Source organism: Cottoperca gobio, chromosome 22 (genome assembly GCF_900634415.1).
Source record: "Cottoperca gobio chromosome 22, fCotGob3.1, whole genome shotgun sequence".
In the NCBI taxonomy this organism is placed as follows: Eukaryota; Metazoa; Chordata; class Actinopteri; order Perciformes; family Bovichtidae; genus Cottoperca; species Cottoperca gobio.
Genome location: NC_041376.1, coordinates 7,417,371 through 7,439,516, shown reverse-complemented (window position 1 = coordinate 7,439,516; position 22,146 = coordinate 7,417,371). Strand labels below are relative to the sequence as shown.

The 22,146-nt window shown below is 40.1% G+C and overlaps 1 protein-coding gene across 1 annotated transcript in view; it reads right to left on the bottom strand.

Moving 5' to 3' along the window:
- pacrg (PARK2 co-regulated) overlaps positions 1-16,039 on the bottom strand; it is a 145,969-nt gene extending 129,930 nt beyond the window's left edge. The window contains exons 1-2 of the mRNA XM_029460893.1: positions 15,889-16,039; positions 3,211-3,330 (exon numbers count right to left, since the gene is read on the bottom strand). Of these exons, the coding sequence (XP_029316753.1) occupies positions 3,211-3,330; positions 15,889-15,939 (171 nt within the window). The 5' untranslated portion in view covers positions 15,940-16,039. The remainder of the gene's footprint in view (positions 1-3,210; positions 3,331-15,888) is intronic.
- Positions 16,040-22,146: the final 6,107 nt, after the last annotated feature.

Here is a 22,146-nt window from a genome sequence, read left to right as displayed (position 1 = left end):
GAACACTGGGTGTAATCTGTGTAATGGCAGCAAAAGAAAGTTTGCCGATCCTGCGAGGAGTCCGGGCAGTCAATCAACTTGATGGTCATGGTATAAATCTGATGGGTCGAAATCTAAATAACAAGGTATGAAAGAAGTACAACATCTGCTACTAAATAATATATATATATTTCTCTAAGCTTTGCTTTTTTCTTACTAAACACTGGAGAGTTTCACCTCTTCTTACCTCAGCCTTCTCAAAACTGCTATAATTAAAAACAGTCTGACAAGGGAACATCACTTTTTGGTTGAACTGATCATAACTCCTATACATATTCAATCTTTGATGAGTGGTTGTGAGTAGGCATTGCTTGACTATAAAGGTCCAATGAGGGAAATATCAATACAAGTAGTGTAGGACGATTACAGTTCAACTTTAGCATCAGAAATCATGGTTTTGCCTCATACTATTGTCTCCTTTTATGTAAAGTTTGCCTGCTGGACACAGATTATTTGGCAGCACAGTGACACTGGTTATTATATGACCACAAGCTCTCAATTTGATGTGTCTCTGTCTGCGGACAAATCAAATTGGTACCCTATGGAGTTTATGACCACGTGTAGAATTTGTTTTTGAAGAGGTAATGCGTTTTCTTCTTCTTCTTTATTAAAAATTTTTAAAGGTAGCATAAGAAGGGACGAACACAATGAGCACGGTTTCTAATTTTTTTTTTACAACAAACATCTTTTTATGCATTAAATGTGTGTTTGTCTGGTGATAGGGATACACAAAATGCGTTTTAGTGAGAAAGTTTAAACGTAAATAATTCCGTGTTTCTTCAAAATGAGAAATTCACACGGCACCTTTAAGTACCTTCATGCAATACAAAACTGTCACTGCACCAGGGTAAGGGGTGTGCTGCTATAGGAGAGTGTGAGAGAAGCTGATTTCACTGGATTCTTTGTTTTTTCAACAATGGCTGCAGATGCAAATCTACTGGGCTAACACCTGATGAAAATAACAAAATGTGTTGGACATGAGAAGTAGAACACAAAACATTGTCAAACAAGCGTGTAATACAATGAGTACAGCATATAAAACATTCAAAGGGGATTCCGTTGAAGCTAAAGCTTGGAGAACATAGAACTGAGATGGATTTTTGGTGAGATGCCCTTTACTACTGATCTCTGTAAAATGCTTTTGTGTCATCAAATCTTGTTATTAAATTGCAACTGTCAGAAATACCCCACGGCAATGGTAGCTTTGTTCCCCCCCCCCCCCCCCCCCCCCCCCCCCTTTCAAACAATAGCAGTTTGGGCATCCAGGCTTTAGTCTGCTTTCCCCTGAGCCCTGATAAATCCAAAGGCATAGATCTCTTCAAACGGCAGGGCATTTGGCAGGAATACTTGATATGGGCACAGAGTTGCAAGGCCTCACTCACAAAGCCACAGCGTATTGATCTTCATGCATTATAGAGGCAGCTTTGAGGCCAGCTGATATTGGAAGGCATAGCTTGCCTCTTCCTCAGAGCATACACACTAACATGCCCACTGGACCATAGCAGTAATAATCAGACACAGGTCTGGATGATAAACATATGGATGATTGTTTACGTGATTATGCTCATTACAGACACTTTTATTTGCCCTCTCTATGTTCATAGGTATATCTCTTTGAAACTGTCAAAGACTGACAGACTTTAATCTTAAATAGATTACAGGCCATTGTATTACAGTTGGCTGTCAGGATTTTTCAGCCTGAATCATCAAAGTAAATCTATCGAAGGCTGCTTGCCTCACAGTATGACCTCAGTGGTGATGCTTTCTGCAGCTTTTGCAACACCTATCCCTCCAGAGAATTGAGGTCTCCTGTCACCCACAGGTCAATGTCACATGAACCTGAATGTGAGAACAGTGACACCAGTGATCCCACAGGGGCGCACAAAAGCTGGCTACTCCTGCACATGAGTCCACTGTGAACATGGTGTTAGGGATAGTGGAGAGAGAGAGAGAGAGAGAGAGAGAGAGAGAGAGAGAGAGAGAGAGAGAGAGAGAGAGAGAGAGAAACTTGAAAGTGACGGGAAAATGGTATTTTAAAATGTGTATCTGCTTTGGTGAGTCTTGAAAAGCTCAGTTTTGGTTGTCAAAAACACCATTCCACCATAGGAATAGAAGGTATGGGGAAAATATTGTGAGACAATGTCTATCTATCTGTCTGTCCACAGCTAATCTTGCATACTACTGGACACATCAGTCTAATATTGTTTGTGCTCATTAATTACAGTAAGTTCAACGATCTCTCATGGTTGCGATATTTTGCGAATAAATCTCTTTTTTTTTTTGTTATCTTGCTGCAATCTTGATTGTAAATGGAGCCTGGAGGGAAAATTGAGTGATATTCAACTGCTCTTTGTTTGAAAGGGGAGAGGGAGACACACCTAGCGAAGATCTGCACTCTACTCACGTGTTAAACATGATTATGAACATCAATAAATAAACTAATATAGGTGTGAGAATCACAGATACAACTTGGTGCCAAGCAGAAATATATGCCATCCCCTTTATTATTAGACAGGCTGTAACACAAAATAATCCCAGAGAGACTCTGGGGCTACATGGCTGAGTTTACTTTACCAGATCGTGACTTTAATGCACAATTGAGTGTTTACCCAACTGCCATTAAACTAAAATAAGAAGATGGAGAACAAGAGATACCAAAGTTGACTTAAACTTATAGATAAGGATCTAAAAATGTGTGCAAAACATGTTCGAAAACACCCATAAATTACATTTTCAATTTCATCCACATTAGTCTTAGTCAGTCATTTAAAGCGTCTGAATCTCTGAATCTCTCTGTCTAACGTATATAGGTTTGTTTTTTTGATCAAACTATTCAAATGCGTTCCCTTCCTCTTCACAGATAAACACAAAAAGAACATCCCTGCGGTGACAAAGTGTGTATGGCAGCGTAAATGCAATTTGCTTTCATTTCAGAAAAAAACAGCATGCCTCTCAAATACCTGACTGATGCTTCCCTGCTCTGTATATAAAACATTAAAATAGAGAGAGACAGGCATTTATAAAGCCGATATATTTCAAAGCAGATTCCCCTAAGTAAAGATGATACTGGGGATCCTAGCACATATGGGCAGATGGAGGTAGGGAGAGGGGGGGGGGGGGGGACAAGAGGAGTTGTTCTTCCCCGGGTACAGAAGAGTCATTTCTACTCACATCACATCTGCCTCTCTTTTCCTGGAGCAGGAGGCCCAAAGTCTGCCTCTCCGGTGTTCCTGACATCTTGGCTCCGTTAATTGCAACGTTTGCCGGCCGTATTGGTATTCGCGTTAGGCCCTGGGAACAGATGGTGTTTAACTTTAAATATTATTAACACTTCCCAGCATTCTTAGACCCTGGGTGGGGGGTTATGAGGACGAGCAGACGTGCAAGTGAAATTACAACAGTTTCCATAACAGCATCAAAGGACGAAATACAAATTGGGGTGATTTACCATTTGTCGCGATTGCCGTGTGTGTGTGTGTGTGTGTGTGTGTGTGTGTGTGTGTGTGTGTGTGTGTGTGTGTGTGTGCTTCTCCTCCATAATCACCCTTTTTATGTTTGTGTTTCATCTCTGCATCATTATTCATAACGTGTTCTCTATATCTGTTTATCTCTATGTGTATACTGTATGTTGGATGAGTATTTCCAAAGAAGGTTTTTCATAATTTATAATTAATAATAAACAATGGTAACTACACATAAAAAATAACTCCCCATCTACTAAATATTATGGATTATTGATATTTAATACTGAAATGTATCTTAAATATTACAGTAAATAGGTTAAACAGTAAACAAACAGATATAAGGATTACAAATGCTTTGTACACAAATATATTTAGCAGTTAATTACAATAAGAAATATAGTTTGTAATCATACGTACAGTGTATGGAGGATAACCCTTACAAGTTGTGTGTATCATTTTAAAATGTGTCATTTTGAAATGTTGTAGTAAATGAATAATAGTTAGTTTTTTTCTAATGCAAAACTTAGAGTCTATAAAAGACACGTCAAATATTTGATTGACCCACTGTAAAAATTATGAGTTCACCTAAATGCTGGAGTGAGCATGAGAGCATTGCATTTAAAAAATGTCTTATTCAAGAACGAAAAATGACTCCAAAAAGCTACAAGGCAAATGCACTCCCTGTATATCCTCTGAATGTGCTTTGAAATGCCTTTGAAATATATATGACAGCCTATCTGAAACAGTCTGCAAATGCACTTAACTGTTGGGAGGTAGGAAAGGTGTCTGAGAGGTGGGATGACGTGGAATGAGTGGAAGTCACCACGGAGGAGAAGAGAAGCTGAGACCAGGGAGAATAAAAACATGCTGTTACTTTTACATAGTGTAGGGCAGTGTGTGTGTGTGTGTGTGTGTGTGTGTGTGTGTGTGTGTGTGTGTGTGTGTGTGTGTGTGTGTGTGTGTGTGCGTGCGTGTGCGTGCATGTGTTCATGCAAGTGTGAGTCACTGAGTTTCTCTGTTTGAGTACCTTTGTGTTTCTGTGTCTGGTTTGGTGAGAGAGCAATAGAGAAAGATACTGTTTTTTAAATATATATATATTTACGTGTCGGTTCCTGGATGTGTGTTGAGATGTTTGTGTGCCACAGAAAGAAACAGGGGGAGGGGGGAAATAGTGCACCCGTATGAGTGAAAGAGGGCGATGTTCTCGAGCATGCACTGACATGTCACTTCGTATTTGTCACATTCGAAGAGAGAGCACCCGTAGTCTCTGGTGTCCTGACCCTGCAGCTGGGTGGTGCTGTCTTGCTGTAGCCACACAACAGCCACCATCTCTGGGATTGTGGGGCTGAAGATTACTGACCCTCAGTAACCCCACTTGCAACCTCTGGAGAGCCTAGCAGCTGTCTTCTGCTCATCCAACATATATTGAACTCCTGTCTGCACCACAGAGAAGAACTGTATTGAATGCGGTGTCGCGTCTGTATGTGTGCACTGTGCAGGTGTGCATGAAAAGAGCAAAATATCACCTCCCCCCCACATCATAATTAGCAATCATGTTCAGCTGATTGCTCATGGAGGACAATGCGGTTTAGCGAGACTGCCCACCTACACTGCACAACACCCACTGAAATTCTGCAGGTCTGGAGCTACAGGAGGCAATTAATCTATGAATAGAGGTGATTGCAGTCTGGCTTCAGGTGAATCATCTGCTCTCTGTGTTCAGTACTTTACAGGTGCAAGAGTTACTGCTTCAGTTACCCTGGAGACAGCGATTTGAAAGGGCAGATGAATCGGCTCCACGATCGGTTCGGTTAATGGGAAAAGACTAAACTTTACCGTAAAGTGCATGCTGCCACTTTAGAAAATGACATTCTGAGATAGACTTGAGCTCCCTGTGAGAAAATCAAAGTGAATATCTATTTGTGTTTGTGTCACCTTTTTAGAGAAAACAACAGTGCAAAGTATGCGCTTTCATTGTAGCTCTTGCCACACAGGTTGTTTTAGCAGCTATAACTTGCATGCATGATGAAACAGTGCACCGTGACAAATAAAGGAAAAATCTCTACACTGTACCTAAGCTTCCTTATGCTTTCCTCTTTCGCCAAGAAACACATGTTCTATAGTATACATGCTGGTAGAGGAGAAGATTTTAATTCCAGTTACGTTTTACACATTTGTCTGATGAGCTAATTTACACCAATCACAATGTGTAAAGCGTTAAGGGGTTCAGAGTGCTGCAACAGAGTGGGATGGCTATTATTGAACTGCTGTGGGAATTAAACCTTTTCTTCTTGTCTTCTAATGGCTTCTCAACCACAATAGCACACCCTGCTAACCCTGCCTAACCATCATATTAACAACAAAGGAATGGAGGTGAGCTTCTGCATTATATATTATAAAGGGTATAATGTGTGTGTTGTGGCAGTGTGTTTCAAATTGATCAACGTCTTCAGGTTCTTGAGAATGCAAAGGAGATGTTCCTAGTGAAATGTACAATGGAAACAAGGCATTTGAGTATCTTGTTGTGCAGTATAAACACACACTTACAAAAGCAAAGAACAGTTTGCTTTCTGGCCTCTGAGTTTCGGCGAGTGAACAGACGGGTCATGCTGGTGTTTTGCAGGGCTCACCTCTGGGCTCCAACACCAGTCAAAGCAATTACACAAATAAGCCTCTGAAGTTCATTCCTGTGCGAGACGAACAGACGTGCCAAGAACATTCGGAACTCTAATTGAGAGAAAGAAATCTTGTTGCAGACTCGCGCCTTTTAGCAATGCCTCGCACTTGAGGCCTTCCTCGCTAAAAGTGGCTGCCGTCTGCCGTTTATTGCTGCTTGTGTTGTCCTTCATGTCAAGTGTTTACATCGGTCCTTCAATTAATTAGCTCTTTAGAAAAACTCAGTCGAATCACAAGTTGGAGGTCAAAAGCTGTTTATTTATAGTCTGCCGTGCTGGGTTTATTTCACCTTTTATCCTTTCTCTCCATTATCCCTCTCTGTTACTTTGTACCAACGTTTGGAAATAATGTAATAATTGAGCCGTTCCCTATTCTCTATGAATGTCAGGATTTTTACACAAATGCTAATGACTACTGGATCTGTGGGATGTGTCAATGAGTAAATAAATGCATCATATCGACGTTATAAGGTGATGTCAGTGTTGTTTTTACAGCTTGTTTCCGCTGCCCCAAAGTGACCAAGAACTGACCCAAAGGCTAAGGCAAAGGTGACTTTAAATTTCAAATGAAAAATGGTATTTCACTCAAATAAAATAGGTAAATCAGTTATTATTATTAGTTTCTAGGAATGTACACAGAGGAACGAAATTGATTGCTGGATTTAAAGGCACGTATATTTACCATATAGCTGTCATTTGTCCTGCCAATAATGCCATCAGTGTGCTGCAATAAGAACCCCCTGTAGGATGATTGAGTTGAAATAGTAGCCATGACTCTTAATGTGTCCCTCTGTTTAGGACTTGACTGAATAATTTATGCACAAGTAAAATGATCAGTAGTAAAGCTTTTAGAATCAAGCGCTATTTCCATTCTGCAAACATCCTGCAGAGGTTATGACCTTTGCCTTGTTGAACAATACCAGCTTGAAAGACTGAACTGTGCATGAGCACAGAATAGTATGGAGACTTGGAGGCGGAGAGGCAAATGACTAAAAGAGACAGACAAATGGAGAGAAAGGTTCAGAGAGAAAAGGGGAGTTAGAAACAAAAGAGAGAGTGGCGGAGCAGTGGGAGGTATATGCTGTTTGTCAGCACAACGAGAGCGAAATGTCACTTTTTGTGCTGCATCAGTGAGTGATTGCTGCCATTATCCCACCCAATGGGTATAAGCAGGCGATATTAGCACACTGTTTCCACACCCAGATGAAACAGGCAGAGTTCTCCACAGTGGGGATACCCAGAGCCAGCGAGGAAAATGGAGTGTGAAAGCATGTGAGGCATAAAGATTGGTGAGGGGAGATATAAAAAGACAAGGCGAGGGAAGAAAAAGAAATAAAGAGAAAAGAAAAGGAGCAGGTGTCGCCAAGCACTAAAGACAAAATCACAAGAAGGCTAGTATCAAAAACGGAGGACGAGAGGAAGTAAGAACAAAGGAATTGAGTGTCCCTGTTGTTTCTGAAGATCCTGCAGAGTTTTAAATATAATGGTCTCTCTCAACATAGACTGCACGGTGTGATCTGACATCCATTGAACAAAGTGGCTGAGGCAGATATGGTGTTTAGGGCACTGCAGTGGGATGCACACAATGAGAGTTGTAATTATAGAACAAGCACACCCCACTAGCTCTCTTAACACAGATGGAAACTACCTGTAATTGTTTCAGCAGTATGAATGGGTATGTACTGTATGTGTGTGAGTGTGAAAGAAAGAGAGAAAGAAATAGAGGGGGAGAGAGAGAGAGGTTCAGAGGTGATGATGCATGTAAACAGTGTGGACTGAAATCCAATATACGTACATGCTATCATGCAACCTACAATCATATGCCTCTTTGTCATGTTCCCAGTTGTATTGATACTATTTTGTGGATTTTAGAAAGCACCTAGTCCTAATGCAGAACCTAATGTGTAAAGAATATATTTATAATATATAAAGATCTGCATTGGACACATGTTGAAAATACAGACCCAGCTGAGTTAAGGAGAACTTGATCGTGACGGTTCAGCGTGGAAGATGTTGCAGAACATCAGATTTGAAGGTGTTTTTTTTCGGCTTGTCAATTTCTTCCATTAAAAATGTAAATTTAACGTGATTTACGTATGTTCAAAAAAGCACAGGTTGGACCTTTTTAAGTAATTATTTACTTTTATTGCCATATTTTGGGTTAGTAGAGATGTAAGAGTAGAGGCTCCCAACATGGAGGGCCCCAAAAAAAGGTTGCAAGATGGTAAGCAAAATCGAAAAATAAAAAAAGCATACAGTATTTCTGCTATACAACTTATATTATTATTATTATTATTATTATTATTATTATTATTATTATTATTATTATTATTATTATTATTATCAATATTATTATTCTTTTATTTTTTTCAAAAGAAATAATTATCTTTGGGATAAAACGGTCATAAACTAGACATGCGAGCAAAATAATCCTCAATTGAATTCCCGATCTTCTCATACCTGTCATATCTAAGTCTATAAGTCAGTTTATTTTTGATTGTGGAACCAACAATCTCTAACCCCACACCATACACTGAACATGCAGTGTCATCACACTGCACATTCACAAGTACAGTTTATTCTTTTATTATTCTCCGCAACAAATCCTGTTAATACTAACTGTCCGTCAATTTTTCTCTGTGGCATCCATCATTGCACAAAGCTACATTTGGTCTGACACAGTTAATTGAAATGACAAGGCATTAATACACAAGATATGTCCCATGTAGGATATACTTTATGTATTGATTATTTCCCTGTATTCCTCTTTCCAAGGAGAGCACTAGATCCAGGAAGTTCTAGGTATTCTATCATATCAAAATGCAAAAAACTGTAATAGCATCATTGCTTTTTTATTTGAAGATCTTAGAGGCTCCATCAGTCGGAAGATGAAAGCATGAGTAGGTGGGAGATTTAATGGCTGTAGTTTTATTACAAGCTTGAGTACAATCTGTGAAGTCGTGTTCGAAAGCTGAGCAAAATAACCCTGTCAAATCCCAACAGACAGGCTGTACTCTGATGGTGGTGTGATTGGACAGTAAAAATCCTATAAAAGTCTTATTGTCCGTTCAATAACATTTACAGCTTAAATGTAATAGTTGAAACAGCAAGGCTACACCTTTATTTGTCTGTGGAGTTCAAAATAAGCCAACATTCAAGTGAAACAAAATATGTTTTACAGATACTAAGAAATACTATTATTTTCTTGGCACAAACAGGACAACATGCTGGCGTCTGCATGTGTCAAAATGTAGCTGCTGGGATGAATCTGCCTCAGTAAGTGATTCGCAGTCCCCTGGGCCTTCAATCAATGTTATTTGTCCTCTGAGATTTGTAATGGGCATGTGTAATAGCACTTTTTTTTACTTGCTTCTCTTTGATGATGCAGGTAAAAAACAAAATGAATGACTCACAAATATATATCGAACCACGAACAGAAAATGTCACGGTGAGTCAGAAGTACATACAGTGTGTACACTCTCAAGAAGAAGCCCAGGTGCATGCGTATCTTGAAATGCTGCACTTTCTTTGCCAATCTTATTCACACAGATAAGGTGAAATAGCTGTAGAATTTAGACAGATGAGTCTTAGCAATTTCAGAGCGAACCAACACATAGTTCAGCCTACATCTAACCCCATCTCAGTCCATTCACCAGCTGCGACTCACCTACTCTGTATCTCTCCCCTCAGTGTTTATCTCTATATAAAACAAGTCAACAACATGAAGGCGGCAAAGCAATCAAAACAAAGACCTCGCTGTGTACATCTGATTGAGAACTGAGGGGAGGTGAAGAGAGGTGATGCTGAGAAAACTGTAATACTAGACTACAAAGACTTCATCTCATGGGAAAAGTGGAAATGAACCGAAAATGGCAAGGTGTCAGCATCAAAAGGAGATTATTTGTTTTCAGCACTAGAGGAGGGCAGAAACACAAGTCATACGTAAATTTGAAAGATGATGTGACGACACCTGAAATAAATATTTGTATTTCAAGCTTTTTGTCTTCAATACAACCACAGGAACAGCTATGGAGGGATTTCTGAACAGGTCTACCAGGAGGTCCAACGGGCTGGACCCTCTGTTTAAAGTGACTCTCGACATTGTCAAGCTAACGACGACAAAGACTCAAAATGACAACAAAAAGACGCAATACGGCTACAAAGAGACACAAAAACAGAACACTGGCAGCTCAGCCGTTAACTTAGCCAGTTGCTTCTAACTCTTACTATTAGTAGTTACTATTCAAAGTTTCTCTCCATCTCTGAAATGCTTCGCTGTCGCCAATATTTTCAGAATCTCTTTTTGATCTTCCTTTTTTGGGTTGCATTGCAGTTGTTGCCGACGCTGGAATAGTGCAAGACTTTCAGCCATTGAATCAGGCTTTCGACCGGAGGGACTTGCACTCGCAATCTGCATTTGTAGAACAGCCGATTGGAACCCTCTTCATCCGTAATGACCTGTGATTGGCCAAAGTTTCCCGCCACGGCCGAGAGGAGGTGCAGAAGCCTAGTTTTTGTTAATTTGCTGAACAGTTACTATGGAATTTTTGGCAAGTGACGCCAAAGATATACTACAAATGACTTCAGAAAGACACAAAACAACCACAAGGACATGCAAAACCACCACAGACACTTTTCAACTAGAAAAGGACTTCAAAAAGACACAACTTCAAAGAGATGCAAAATTACTTTGCAAAGAGACACAAGACAACTACAAAGAGACGCTAAAACAACATCATTCTGCGTCACTTGCAGTCTGGGTGTCTTGCTCTTATGTAGGAGTGGGTGGGGGGCCCTCTACATGTCTGTATCCAGGGGCCCATCTCATAATCCCTCTATACACACAAACACACTTTTTGGTTGGATAATATTGTTTCAGGAGATACTGGCAGATACAATGCCTCAGTGGTAACGTTACAAAGTTCTACTAAAGTTCAGTCAACATCAAATCTGTACACTTTTGTGCCTTCACCTCCTCTCCCAGCTCCTCTTGTCTCGAAGTGCTGACACGGCACGGCAATGAAAATCAGATCGCAAGACATGATTGTCCTTTTCCATCAACACAACCGGTGAATGCATTCATTGTGCCCGCGATTGTACGAATGCTGACAATTGGTTTAAAAAGCTCTCTTCCCTCCTATGCCTGCAAAATGATGCTATCTCCCACCTACTCTCAACCATCTCTCATGTAACTTTTAAGCACCTCCTGCAGACATTTTTGGCATTTTTCGTCCGATTGAACTAAATGGGAATGGATGTCTCGGAGTTTCATTTTTGGGAAATGAGGACAGCGTATGCCTCTTACTCTAAATCAGCTCCATCAGTTCAGTGAACTCTGTTCCTCGCTGTGACAGTTGAATATGTGTGTGTGACAGTACAAACAAAGGTGAATCGATGCATTTCCCCGAGGAAGAGACAAAGAGAGGTTGAGAGGAAGACAGAGAGGGAGGGAGAGAGAGGGAGAGATGAAGGTGGCAGCGTGACATAGGGAGTGTGACAGTGTCATGCAGGCTGGTTTCATCGTTTCTCCCCAGCGCCCTAGGGAGATCATTAGCTCACAATATGGAGTCTATCAATCCTCACAGAATACCACTCTCCCCTCCGGATACATGTCCCGTCTGTCTGCTTCTCTCTCTGTCTATCCGTCTCTTTGTCTACATGCTGCTCATAGATGTACATTCAGGATCCTGAAAATCTAGTTAGTAGAAAACTGGATGCATGTTATCGAGCCCTTGGGGGTTTTTCATGGAAAAGACAGTAACCTGAAGAGTAGCTATTATCCCCTAAGAAAGCTCAGCTCTTACACTCTGTGTGTGCTTGTCTTTACTTGATTCGAGGATTAGGATTGAATAGTCCATGTGTTGAATTATTGAACTATTGAACAATTGAACTTACAAATTTAGTAAATGTTGTTAGGAACGGGAAAAGTAAAAAAAAGGCCATTTACTTGCCGTTTGTTCAAAAACAAGGTCAGCGACAGGTAGGCAGGCAGTGAAGGCAAACACATTCAATAAGGGGGCAAGCAAAAACCAGAACAATCTGGCAAATAAGTGAAACTACTGTATGGCTGACGTCGAATCTTCTTTTTTTGCTTAGGGAGGTCCCTAACCGAGTGAAATGACCCGCAAGTATCTAAGTGGCAGAGCTGGTCGAATTCTCTAAATGCAAAGGAAATGTGCTTCAATGCTTCCTTTCTTATATCCTTTAGCACTTCCTTTCTTATATCCTTTGGATCCTTTGGTGCACTGGACCATTCTTTAAGAAAGGAAATATATATGTATAGCGAGTAGCTAATTAAGCAGAAAGGCAGTGCAGGTGCAGGCAGGTACTAATAATAACGATTTAAAAAGCTTGAAAGAAAACTGCTGGACATTGTGGGTATGGAAGGGTCTGGAATGAAACAGAGTATTAGAACCGGCAGGCATGGAAAATGGTTTGAAAAGTGTAGAAATAAACGGAGGTGAAGCTGTGTATGATTGAAACATTTGTACATATTGTACAGTTCTGTTGAGATTTTTCCACTTGTTAAAATAAGTTTGAGGTCCACATGGAATTACAGAGTTGGCTCTGAGGATATGTGCTAGCTCATATATTATAGTACATATAACTATTATAAGAGATGGGACTCCTTGGTTTCTTGGTCTATATTCAGTTTATGTACCCTATAAGTGTTCCTATCTCATCATCCCCTGGGAAAGTATAACTAAAGCTCCCTGTGTGCTAAATAATGTTTTCAGTACATATGTAAAATAACTTACACTGACTATATGTAACGATACACCAATATGTGATATACCCCAATACATGACAGGTACCCCTCTGTAGCATATTCTCTCACACTGTTTGTACAGTATTAGTATTTTAAATACTTTAACAGCATCCTGTATTGTAATGTATTCAAACTTGTAAGAGACTATGCAGGGATAGGGATGTGATAATGCACCAATGACCCTGGTGGCAAAGAGGTGAATGTGTTCCTAATTGGAAAAAAAAAGTGTACACACTCACACACACACATGTGTTCACAAACACTAGCACACCGACAGAGACCCTCTGGGAGGTAATCTCTCTTCCTGTTCCGGCTATGCCTGGCCAGTCAAGCGGAGCTGCCTCATTGTGTCCTTCTGTACCAAGGCTCTGTATGGTCTTCCAGAGAGAGAGAGAGAGAGAGAGAGAGAGAGAGAGAGAGAGAGAGAGAGAGAGAGAGAGAGAGAGAGAGAGAGAGAGAGAGAGAGAGAGAGAGAGAGAGAGAGAGAGAGAGAGAGAGAAGAGAGAGAGAGAGAGAGAGAGAGAGAGAGAGAGGGCATAAAGAGAGAGAGAGAGAATTCAGTTTCCACTAAGACAGACACACATGACACACGCACACACACAAACACTCACACACACACACACACACACACACACACGGCTGCATGGAGCCCGATGCCCTGCAGCACATACAAAGAGATTTTACAAAGGCTGTAGCATCTGATTCACAGTCTGCTATTTTCTGTGTGTGTGTCGCACCTGTGAGTGTTTGCTTGTATGTTTTTCAAGTTAATAGTTTGACTATAAAAATAAATAAAAAATTGCCACTGTTGAGCATTGAAGACCAACTGCTCTGGAAGAAAATACAAATGACTAAAGAATTCTCAATACTGTAGAGATGGTATGATGCATGGGAGAAGAAAAAGTGAAGGAGGTTGAAACACGTTGAAATACAATATGTTGCACAATGGTATAATGGAAGATGTGATGGCTGCAACAACAAAAAGACCAGGTGGCATTTGACAATTTCAAAACATAGATATTTTGTCCTTTATAATATCAGCTGTCTTTATGTTTGTGTATAATCACCCTCTATTATTATTTAAGTACCTCAAATATAAATTCTAAAAGATAAAGGAGCAGGAAAAGACGTGAGTAATATAGTAGTATTGATTCTAATTCTGCACATGGAGCAGCCAAAAGGAACTTGGAGGTCAAAGAAAAGAAAATGAGCCCGGCAATATGAAACACAAACTCACGACACGTCAATACATGTTTAACAGTTATCAACGAGCCCATAAATGTAAATTAAAATGATATGTGGGGAGCAATAAATACGCTGTTTAATGGCTTCGCCCCTCCAGAAGGGCCAGTTTGTTTTTTTTCCCTCTTTCGCGCACCCTCTTTTCTCCCACACACACACAGAACAGTTCCATCATTAACAATGTATGCACACACATAAAAAATCATTTTTGCAGAGTTTTTTTTATATCATATACCTCAGTGTATCTGGCATCCAGCTTTATTATTTTATTTTCTTCCGCTTTTCAATTTGTTTCATCTAAGAGGTTTTTGAAAATTCATTAAAGTTTTGCGCAAAACACTTCTGGGAGTCTCATATTGATTTCTTATTAATAGGTTGTTTGTTGTAATAAATTATTTTGTCCTTAAGGCAATGAATATGTTAAATTGGAATGCAGTTGGTGGAAAAAAAGATGGCCCCGGGTACTACAACAAGCAGAGAGGAAAAATATGAATGCCTTAATTTATTTGATTTAAAATCAACAACGCTGAGGTAATCGTTAACTGTCATTTCCTACAACTCATAAATGTATGGTCTTTTTTACTCAGTTTTGCTCCGAGTGTTTTACTTGTGATCGATATACGTGTGTGTGTGTGTGTGTGTGTGTGTGTGTGTTGTGTGTGTCTGTGTAATAAAAGAATGACATACTACTGACACAATCCATTTTCATGAAATTGAATGAATATAAATATAAATAACACACTGCTTAGTAAAGGTGTCATACAATCGATATGGCCTTGTCATTGTCTAGCATCTCTGAATGTTTGTGAATGTTAGCAAGAAACGGAGAGGTGATGAAACATAAAGAGTGGCTAAAAGGAAAGGAAATGCTACTTAAGATATTGTTGTTTTTATTCTTCCTTGTCAAAACTTGGCGCCTACATTTACCACAATGCGACTTGTCCACTCTGGTATTTTGGTGCGTTATGCTAGTAACGGCTAATGTATCCTCAAGCAGAGATGAAGAGTGTGCTACAGAGGTTCTGGTAAACACACTTCTTCCAGATTTTTTTCATTTTCAAACTTGTAGTATTCAACTTCAACTGACGCTGGGTTTCAAGGCTTATACAACTTCTTTTTCACATATGCAGTAGTACTCCACAAGACCTGTATCCAGATTCCTTCTCCTTCCCCTTTAATGCAATACAGGTCACAAAGCTTTTAAACCTTTGCCAGCGCCACCATGGCCGCCGCCAGCGCCACTCGTGTTCTGATGGATCGGTTTGTACACATGTTTTGATTTGTTGACGTGCAGTCATGTTCGGACAGGTAGAAGTGTAGTCGTGTTCTGATTGGTCAGTGTGTATACGTGTTCTGATTGGTTCGTTTGTAGACGAGTTCTGATTGGTCGGTTTGTAGACGAGTTCTGATTGGGCCGGTTGTATACAAGTTCTGATTGGTCGGTTTGTACACAAGTTCTGATTGGTCGGTTTGTAGATGAGTTCTGATTGGTTGGTGTGTATAAGTGTTCTGATTGGTCGGTTTGTATTCATGTTCTGATTGGGCCGGTTGTAGACGAGTTCTGATTGGTCGGTTTGTAGACGAGTTCTGATTGGGCCGGTTGTATACAAGTTCTGATTGGTCGGTTTGTAGACGAGTTCTGATTGGTTTGGTAAAATCATATGACTTGAATGACACTTCCTGTCTTCGTACTTCCTACCTCTGTTGGGTCTTTCTCTGATCTTCCCTGCTCTTCCCCAGTTTGGCGCATCTGAACTTCATCCCAGATCGAATCACCACCTCCTTAATCCATTTCTGGAGTTCAGCTCCAGAGAGTCCACATCCACCGCCGTGTCCAGCAGAGCCTCGAATACGTGATCTGACAAAACATTAAATAAACTTTATTCTGCAAAGCCAAAAAACATTATTTTTTATTCTACAAAGCCTCCAACATGGGATCTGAAAAAACATTAAATAAACTTATATTTTTGCATTAATTTGTTTCACACACATAAACACAAATCACATGAAAGAAATTTAAAGTACGTGTGAGGGTGTCGTAGAAACGCACCAAAAGATATATAAAAGGGTATGTCATATGACTTGAAGCAATTATCAAAGTTCATGGAGCTCCCTTTGGAGCCCTTAAAGGCTTATAGAACTTTCTTTTTCACAAATGCAGTAGTACTCCACAAGACCTGTACACAGACTCCTTCCCCTTTAAGGCAATAAAGGTCAACACAAAGCAATAAAGTCCCAGTGAAGCTATAGTTAGAACATTATTAATGTATGTACTATGACTTAATCCTGAGTGAGCGGTGTACAGTTACAAGAGGGAAAAGTCAAATCCTTTGCATTTGATTGGACCGTTAAAAAGTGGGCGGGCTTAGAATGTTGCTAAATGTTGCAGATTGATTGATGGATGGATGTCATGATACTTTTGAAATTGATTGGTACTAGCTTACGTAAGTACCAAAATATTTTTGTTTTACAGGAAGAAAAGATGAATGGATTTTACTATAAAAATACAAAGAAATAAACATTTTAAATTTTCTTGGCATATATTGTTAAATAGATGCACAATATGACCAGGGATGAGATCTTAAAGGGTTAAAAAAAACCTTTCAACTTTAAGTCAGTGGCAACTGTCGCTCATACATACAGGAAGTGGACAAAATTACAAGAATATTTGACAATATTTTGCAATCCAATACAACAGCCCTCAATAAATGCTACCTCTAACAGGAGTTTATTTAACTCTTGAGGCTGTAGCTTGTGTTGTTGTGGATAGCATTATAATGTGCATGGTAATTTCTCTACACACCTGCACAGGAAATCAGAGTAAAACATTACCATAAGGACAATATTTAAAAATATTTATTTAACGGAAGGAATGTATTGCTTGAAAGAAGACTTGCAGATTGAGTGAGCGGGTTATAAATCAGGTCGTTCAAGGAAACAACAAGAATTAGGAACACATTCAGCACATATGTGCCACACTCACAGTGCACCCACAGTAGCATGTCTTGAGCAGCCTAGTGGCTCTTGTTAATGCATTATTGGAGCTCCCATCCGCTATTCAGTCAATTTATCGCCTTTTTCAAGTTTGTTTACTGCAGCCCGTAACTCATTGCAGCGACAGACAGACCATTCCTCTCTTCTTCCCATATATGAAACTTTTACTGAGCTAACAAACTGCAACCGTCGACAGGGACGCTGGTAGACTAGGCAGAGGGAGGGAGGAAAATGAGAGAGAGAAGAAAAGGAAGGATTTATGGCTGCTTGTAAATTTGTCCATCAGGGCTTGCGTTCTTATCAGCTACATTTGCTCTCTTGGCTCCACAATGAGACTCCGCTGCAAATGAGATCCATTCTCCCCTTCACACACAGTGTGCTCAACTTAAAATGAAAAGATGTTTCATTTCAGGGAGAAAATGTATGTTTTTCAAGCCGCTAAACACATTTCATTAGCGGATGGATCCTGTTTCACAGATAGGCGAGAATTAAATGAGAGGTAACCGAAAAAAAGCTTTAGAGAGGAGAATTTATGCAAAGCCACAAAAAAAACTCACCTTTCTGCCACACCAGAATCTCACTCATTAGCTTTATGAATTTAACATCATGGTGGAAAAAGCCAGCTCATTCAGGCGGCGCGCTCGGTTTGTTGGGAGAGCTAGTGATTATTGTTTATTACTTCAATAAAAGCCATACAATCCTCAGCTTTCCTGTGCCCATCTGGAAAAATACAGCTTAAATATTCAGAGCTGTGCAACCGTAAAATAAAAACAGAATGAGTAAAAAACAAAGTGTGTGGAGAAGCTGGCTAACTTCCCTTCAGGGTTTGTTTTTTTTGTCATACCCTTACAGTTTTGGATTGAGAAATGGACTGGCATTTGAAAGCAGCTGCTTGACTCTTCAACAATGATGCAAGAGGGGTAATTCTTTTATTTACCTGTATGCATGCACGTACGCACGCCCGTACACACTCCAAAAATAAAAAGACGAGTACACACTAATCACATGCCCAGAGGACATGATATAATGAGATAAACCACAATGATTTTGCATGCACAATAATTATACCAAAGTATCATACATACACCGTACCAATTAAGCTAACACAATTACCTCCATGGCCATGGAGGATCTTAGAGGCTTGTTGAACCTTGTAAGGATTTGTAGCGGGTCCCAGTCAATCCTCATTTTATATAATTCATCCAAGTATCATGTAACTGCCTGCATTGTGCACCTGTGGAGTATTAGGAAGGCCATTTGGCTCTGAGAACATTCTCCGTCTCTGCCAAACAGTTTTTTGCGTTTGCAGGAGCATTTAGTTTACCATATACAGTATTTGTCTGTAGCTTTCTCTGTACAAACTCCACTTTGCGTCATCTCCCCCTCTCAACACATCTCTCTGCTCACCCCTCACGTTCCTCCTCCACCTTCGCTCTCCTCCTGTCTTCGTATGGCTGTGAGAAAGGCCACTGTAGGCAATCGATAGCTGACAATCTGGCGAGATCATATATTTTTCCTCTTCTTTAGCTAATTCAATTTGGTCCTTAACATTCCAGTGGCTTTAATTAGATGCCCACGGTAGCAAATTGCAATTTACATTTTTATAGTTTCTCGAGTTAATTAGCTTGCTCACTCAGCCAGACCCGACTTGTTTATACCCCCCCCCCCCCCCCTCCTTCCTTCTCCCATTCTGCCCCATTGCCTACTTTTCGAGGCCTCTGCATATGTTGTGTTTACAAGGGAAAAAAAGCTTAATGTCAGACAATTCCTTCTCAATAAACCAAATAAAACATTAAGCCTACAAAACACTTATTTTATTAGCCACTTAGCCGGTGTGTTGTTTTGACTATATCAAAAAGTTTCCCAGCCTCACAAATGTTACGTCCCATTACACAAAACACATTTAATCATCTATTTTATAAGGACAGACTTTTTACAAACCAAATAACTTGTTTTGGGTCCTTCCAGTCAAACTCTTTTCTTAAACTCCTTCTAGTCCAAAGGAATGTGTTGCATTGACTTTTCTCTGGCACGGATAACTGCTGTGGGCTTAATGGCATCAGAGTGGAAATGATCGTTAGCCGTTTCTTACTGATTTGGATCGAAAGCGTTGTCCATGTGCAGAACAGACATCTTAGTGATGAGAGCACACAGTGAAGAGACTTTTAAGTGAAGCTTGTTTTGTTTATCTTTAACACACAAATCTATTGCAGCGTAAGCTAGCTAATGTCAGTTAAAGGGGCTTTACAAACAATGTGTAGACATGACCGATGTCCTGCAGACAGAAAACAAGACTCTGTTGTTGGAGGCATGTTGTTTCAGGTACAAGTGAGACAATGAAATGAACCAGGAAGTCCAGTTTGAGTAACAGATCCATGAGTTTGAAGGCTGCACAGCAGTTCATAATATTATCCATACGGTATTTTACAACACTAGATTACTAGAACACTAGCAACACTAAGTTGCAATAATGTTATTTTCCTTTGCAACGGTTGCGAGGTAAATACTAGAAATAATGCATTCACGTTACAAATTAAGTGCTTGCTCATATATGATTGACAACATAGTTGCCAGGCGACCTTGCATTGTTTTACCGGATCCTTCTGCATCAGCAGCCAATAGAGAGGCGTCAGGGCTCGTGTCAGTCTGAACATGGCCTCAGTGGCACAAGAGGACAGTGACTGCTACTACTGTATATGCACACATCCATTTGCCACTGTCACCGGAGTTAATGATCATTGAACTTTCCGGTTCGATTCTGCAGCTTGACTTGTAACTGTGGCAACGATGGGAACCACCACAAGGACAACAAACCAAATTATACCCAGTTAATGGTACCTGAGTACTCCTGAGAAGAATTAGCTCATTTACACCAGTGTGCAAAATATATTAATGAAGAGAAAAAGGGCTTGGAGCAACATCATTATCCTTTATATGACCTATAAACAATGTTTATACAGTCATTCTAACTATTCCCTCTCTGTTTCTACTGTTTCAACTTCATTTAATATATTAAATGATGAGATAAGGACAGAAATGCGGCAATTACTCGCTGTAAAGCATCTTCACTAATACATCCACTGCAACTTTACAGTAGGTTCAATTTTTTAATTCATACTTCTCCTCAAGCCAAACTACTCCACGGTTGCTCCATATATATATATATATATATATATACACACACACACACCTCTGAAGAGCTGCCCCGTGCGAAAATACAGCTGACCCGAACTGCTGGAAGCATCCCTACAAAGAAATGAAATTGCAAAGTGAATGCTCTGACCTAGCGTTGTCAAAGAAAAGACAAGAAACAGTATCTCCTTTTGCAACATGTCTGACATCATCTTGTTTCTTTACCCCAACCCATTATCATGTTTATTCTAAAACTAAACCTTCCTTTTAGTTGAAAGATATCCACAGGAGAGAAAAATGTAAAGGGAGGAGAAGGAGAAAGGGGGGGGGGGGGGAGACAGAGGGCGAGATAAAGCAAGAGACGGGAAAAGTCTGTGAGTGCAAGAGAAGTAGATGGAAAGAGAAAGACAGCGGGAGAGAGGGAGAGTCACTCAGTGCGGCAATCAGCTGAGCAGACAGGCAAGTCACCTCTACTGTCAATCACCACTCCCCCCCTGTGACCAGAGGACTAAATGAAACACGTCCTTAGAGGTCCTCCATGTTGTCTTCTGTTTCATCCTCTTCCACCATCACTTTTCATCTCCTTAACAGACATCTAACGTTTAGTCATGGAGCCCTAGAGACTGTGTGGCTGTTTGGTTGGACCAATGGTTTTTACCAACTGCTAAGAGACCATGTAAGCACTGACCCCGATTACAACGCAATTAAACGACTCGTGTCTTCCTCCAAGGTAAGAGAGCACTTGTGCTTGACTCTTCCACCTTCTTTTTCTTTTGTCTTTTCCTTCTTCCCCCTCTTTACTTTTCTTCACTTTGTTCCTCATTAAAACATCACATTCATTTAGCGAAGTCTACTTTGACATATTGTACGCTCAGCATGCTGTTATTGTTTGACCCAGGCTATTACTTCCAGGGCCTCCTGGAGGCAGAGAGGGCAGACAGGGGCTAATGATAATGTTAGGCACAAATTGCAACAAAAAAAAGAAATGGGTCAGAATTTGAAAAAATAAATATCTGAAGATTCTCAGACGTACTTCCTGGTAGCAAAACATCAATAGACAATATGTTATAACCTGCTGCTGTATGTTAATGTAATGATTGTGGAAATGGGGCAAGAAGAAGCTTTCCATCACATGATAAAGAGAGCATCAGCATTTAAACATCAGCTGTCAGATTATTTCATGGACCAGAGAAAGCGGGAGCGCATTTGTTCTTCCTATGTGCTTTTAAATACCACAGAACAAATGAATCAATCAATCTTTCGCTTTCACACTAAAGCAGTCTTTGCCAATTTCGGAAAGACAAATAACCTTGGCGGGGATCTTAAAAAGAAAAGAAAAAAAGGAAAATGTTGCTGGACCTATCCACGGGCTAAATTAACAGGACTACTGATACGGGGTTTCTTTTAAGTTTTGGAGTAGTGAGAGTGCAGAAATAGTCTTTCATTTTGAAAGTCTGTGGGGATACCTCTACATCCCGCAGACTGCATCATTATAGACGATATTTTGGTGGAAAACATGCCCAGGGAACGGCTCCTGGCTCTACTCTCTGAGTACAGTGTTTGAAATCACACAGAATCTTTGAAAGCAAACTTTGGGGTTTCTTTTTAGTTTGCACAGCCTCTCTTTTCTACGTAACCCCTTTATTGGGTTATGCACTCACCTCAATTGGAATTCACCCTTCTCCTCTAATTATAGACTGCTTGTTTTTCTATAAGCCCAGCCGTGCCTTTGAATTCAGAATGTTATTCATCTTATTTTCCTGACAGCTTGTTCCCAGTTTTGTTTTGAAGTACTTTTCAATTGTCCTAACCTTATTTTGCTTCACACAGA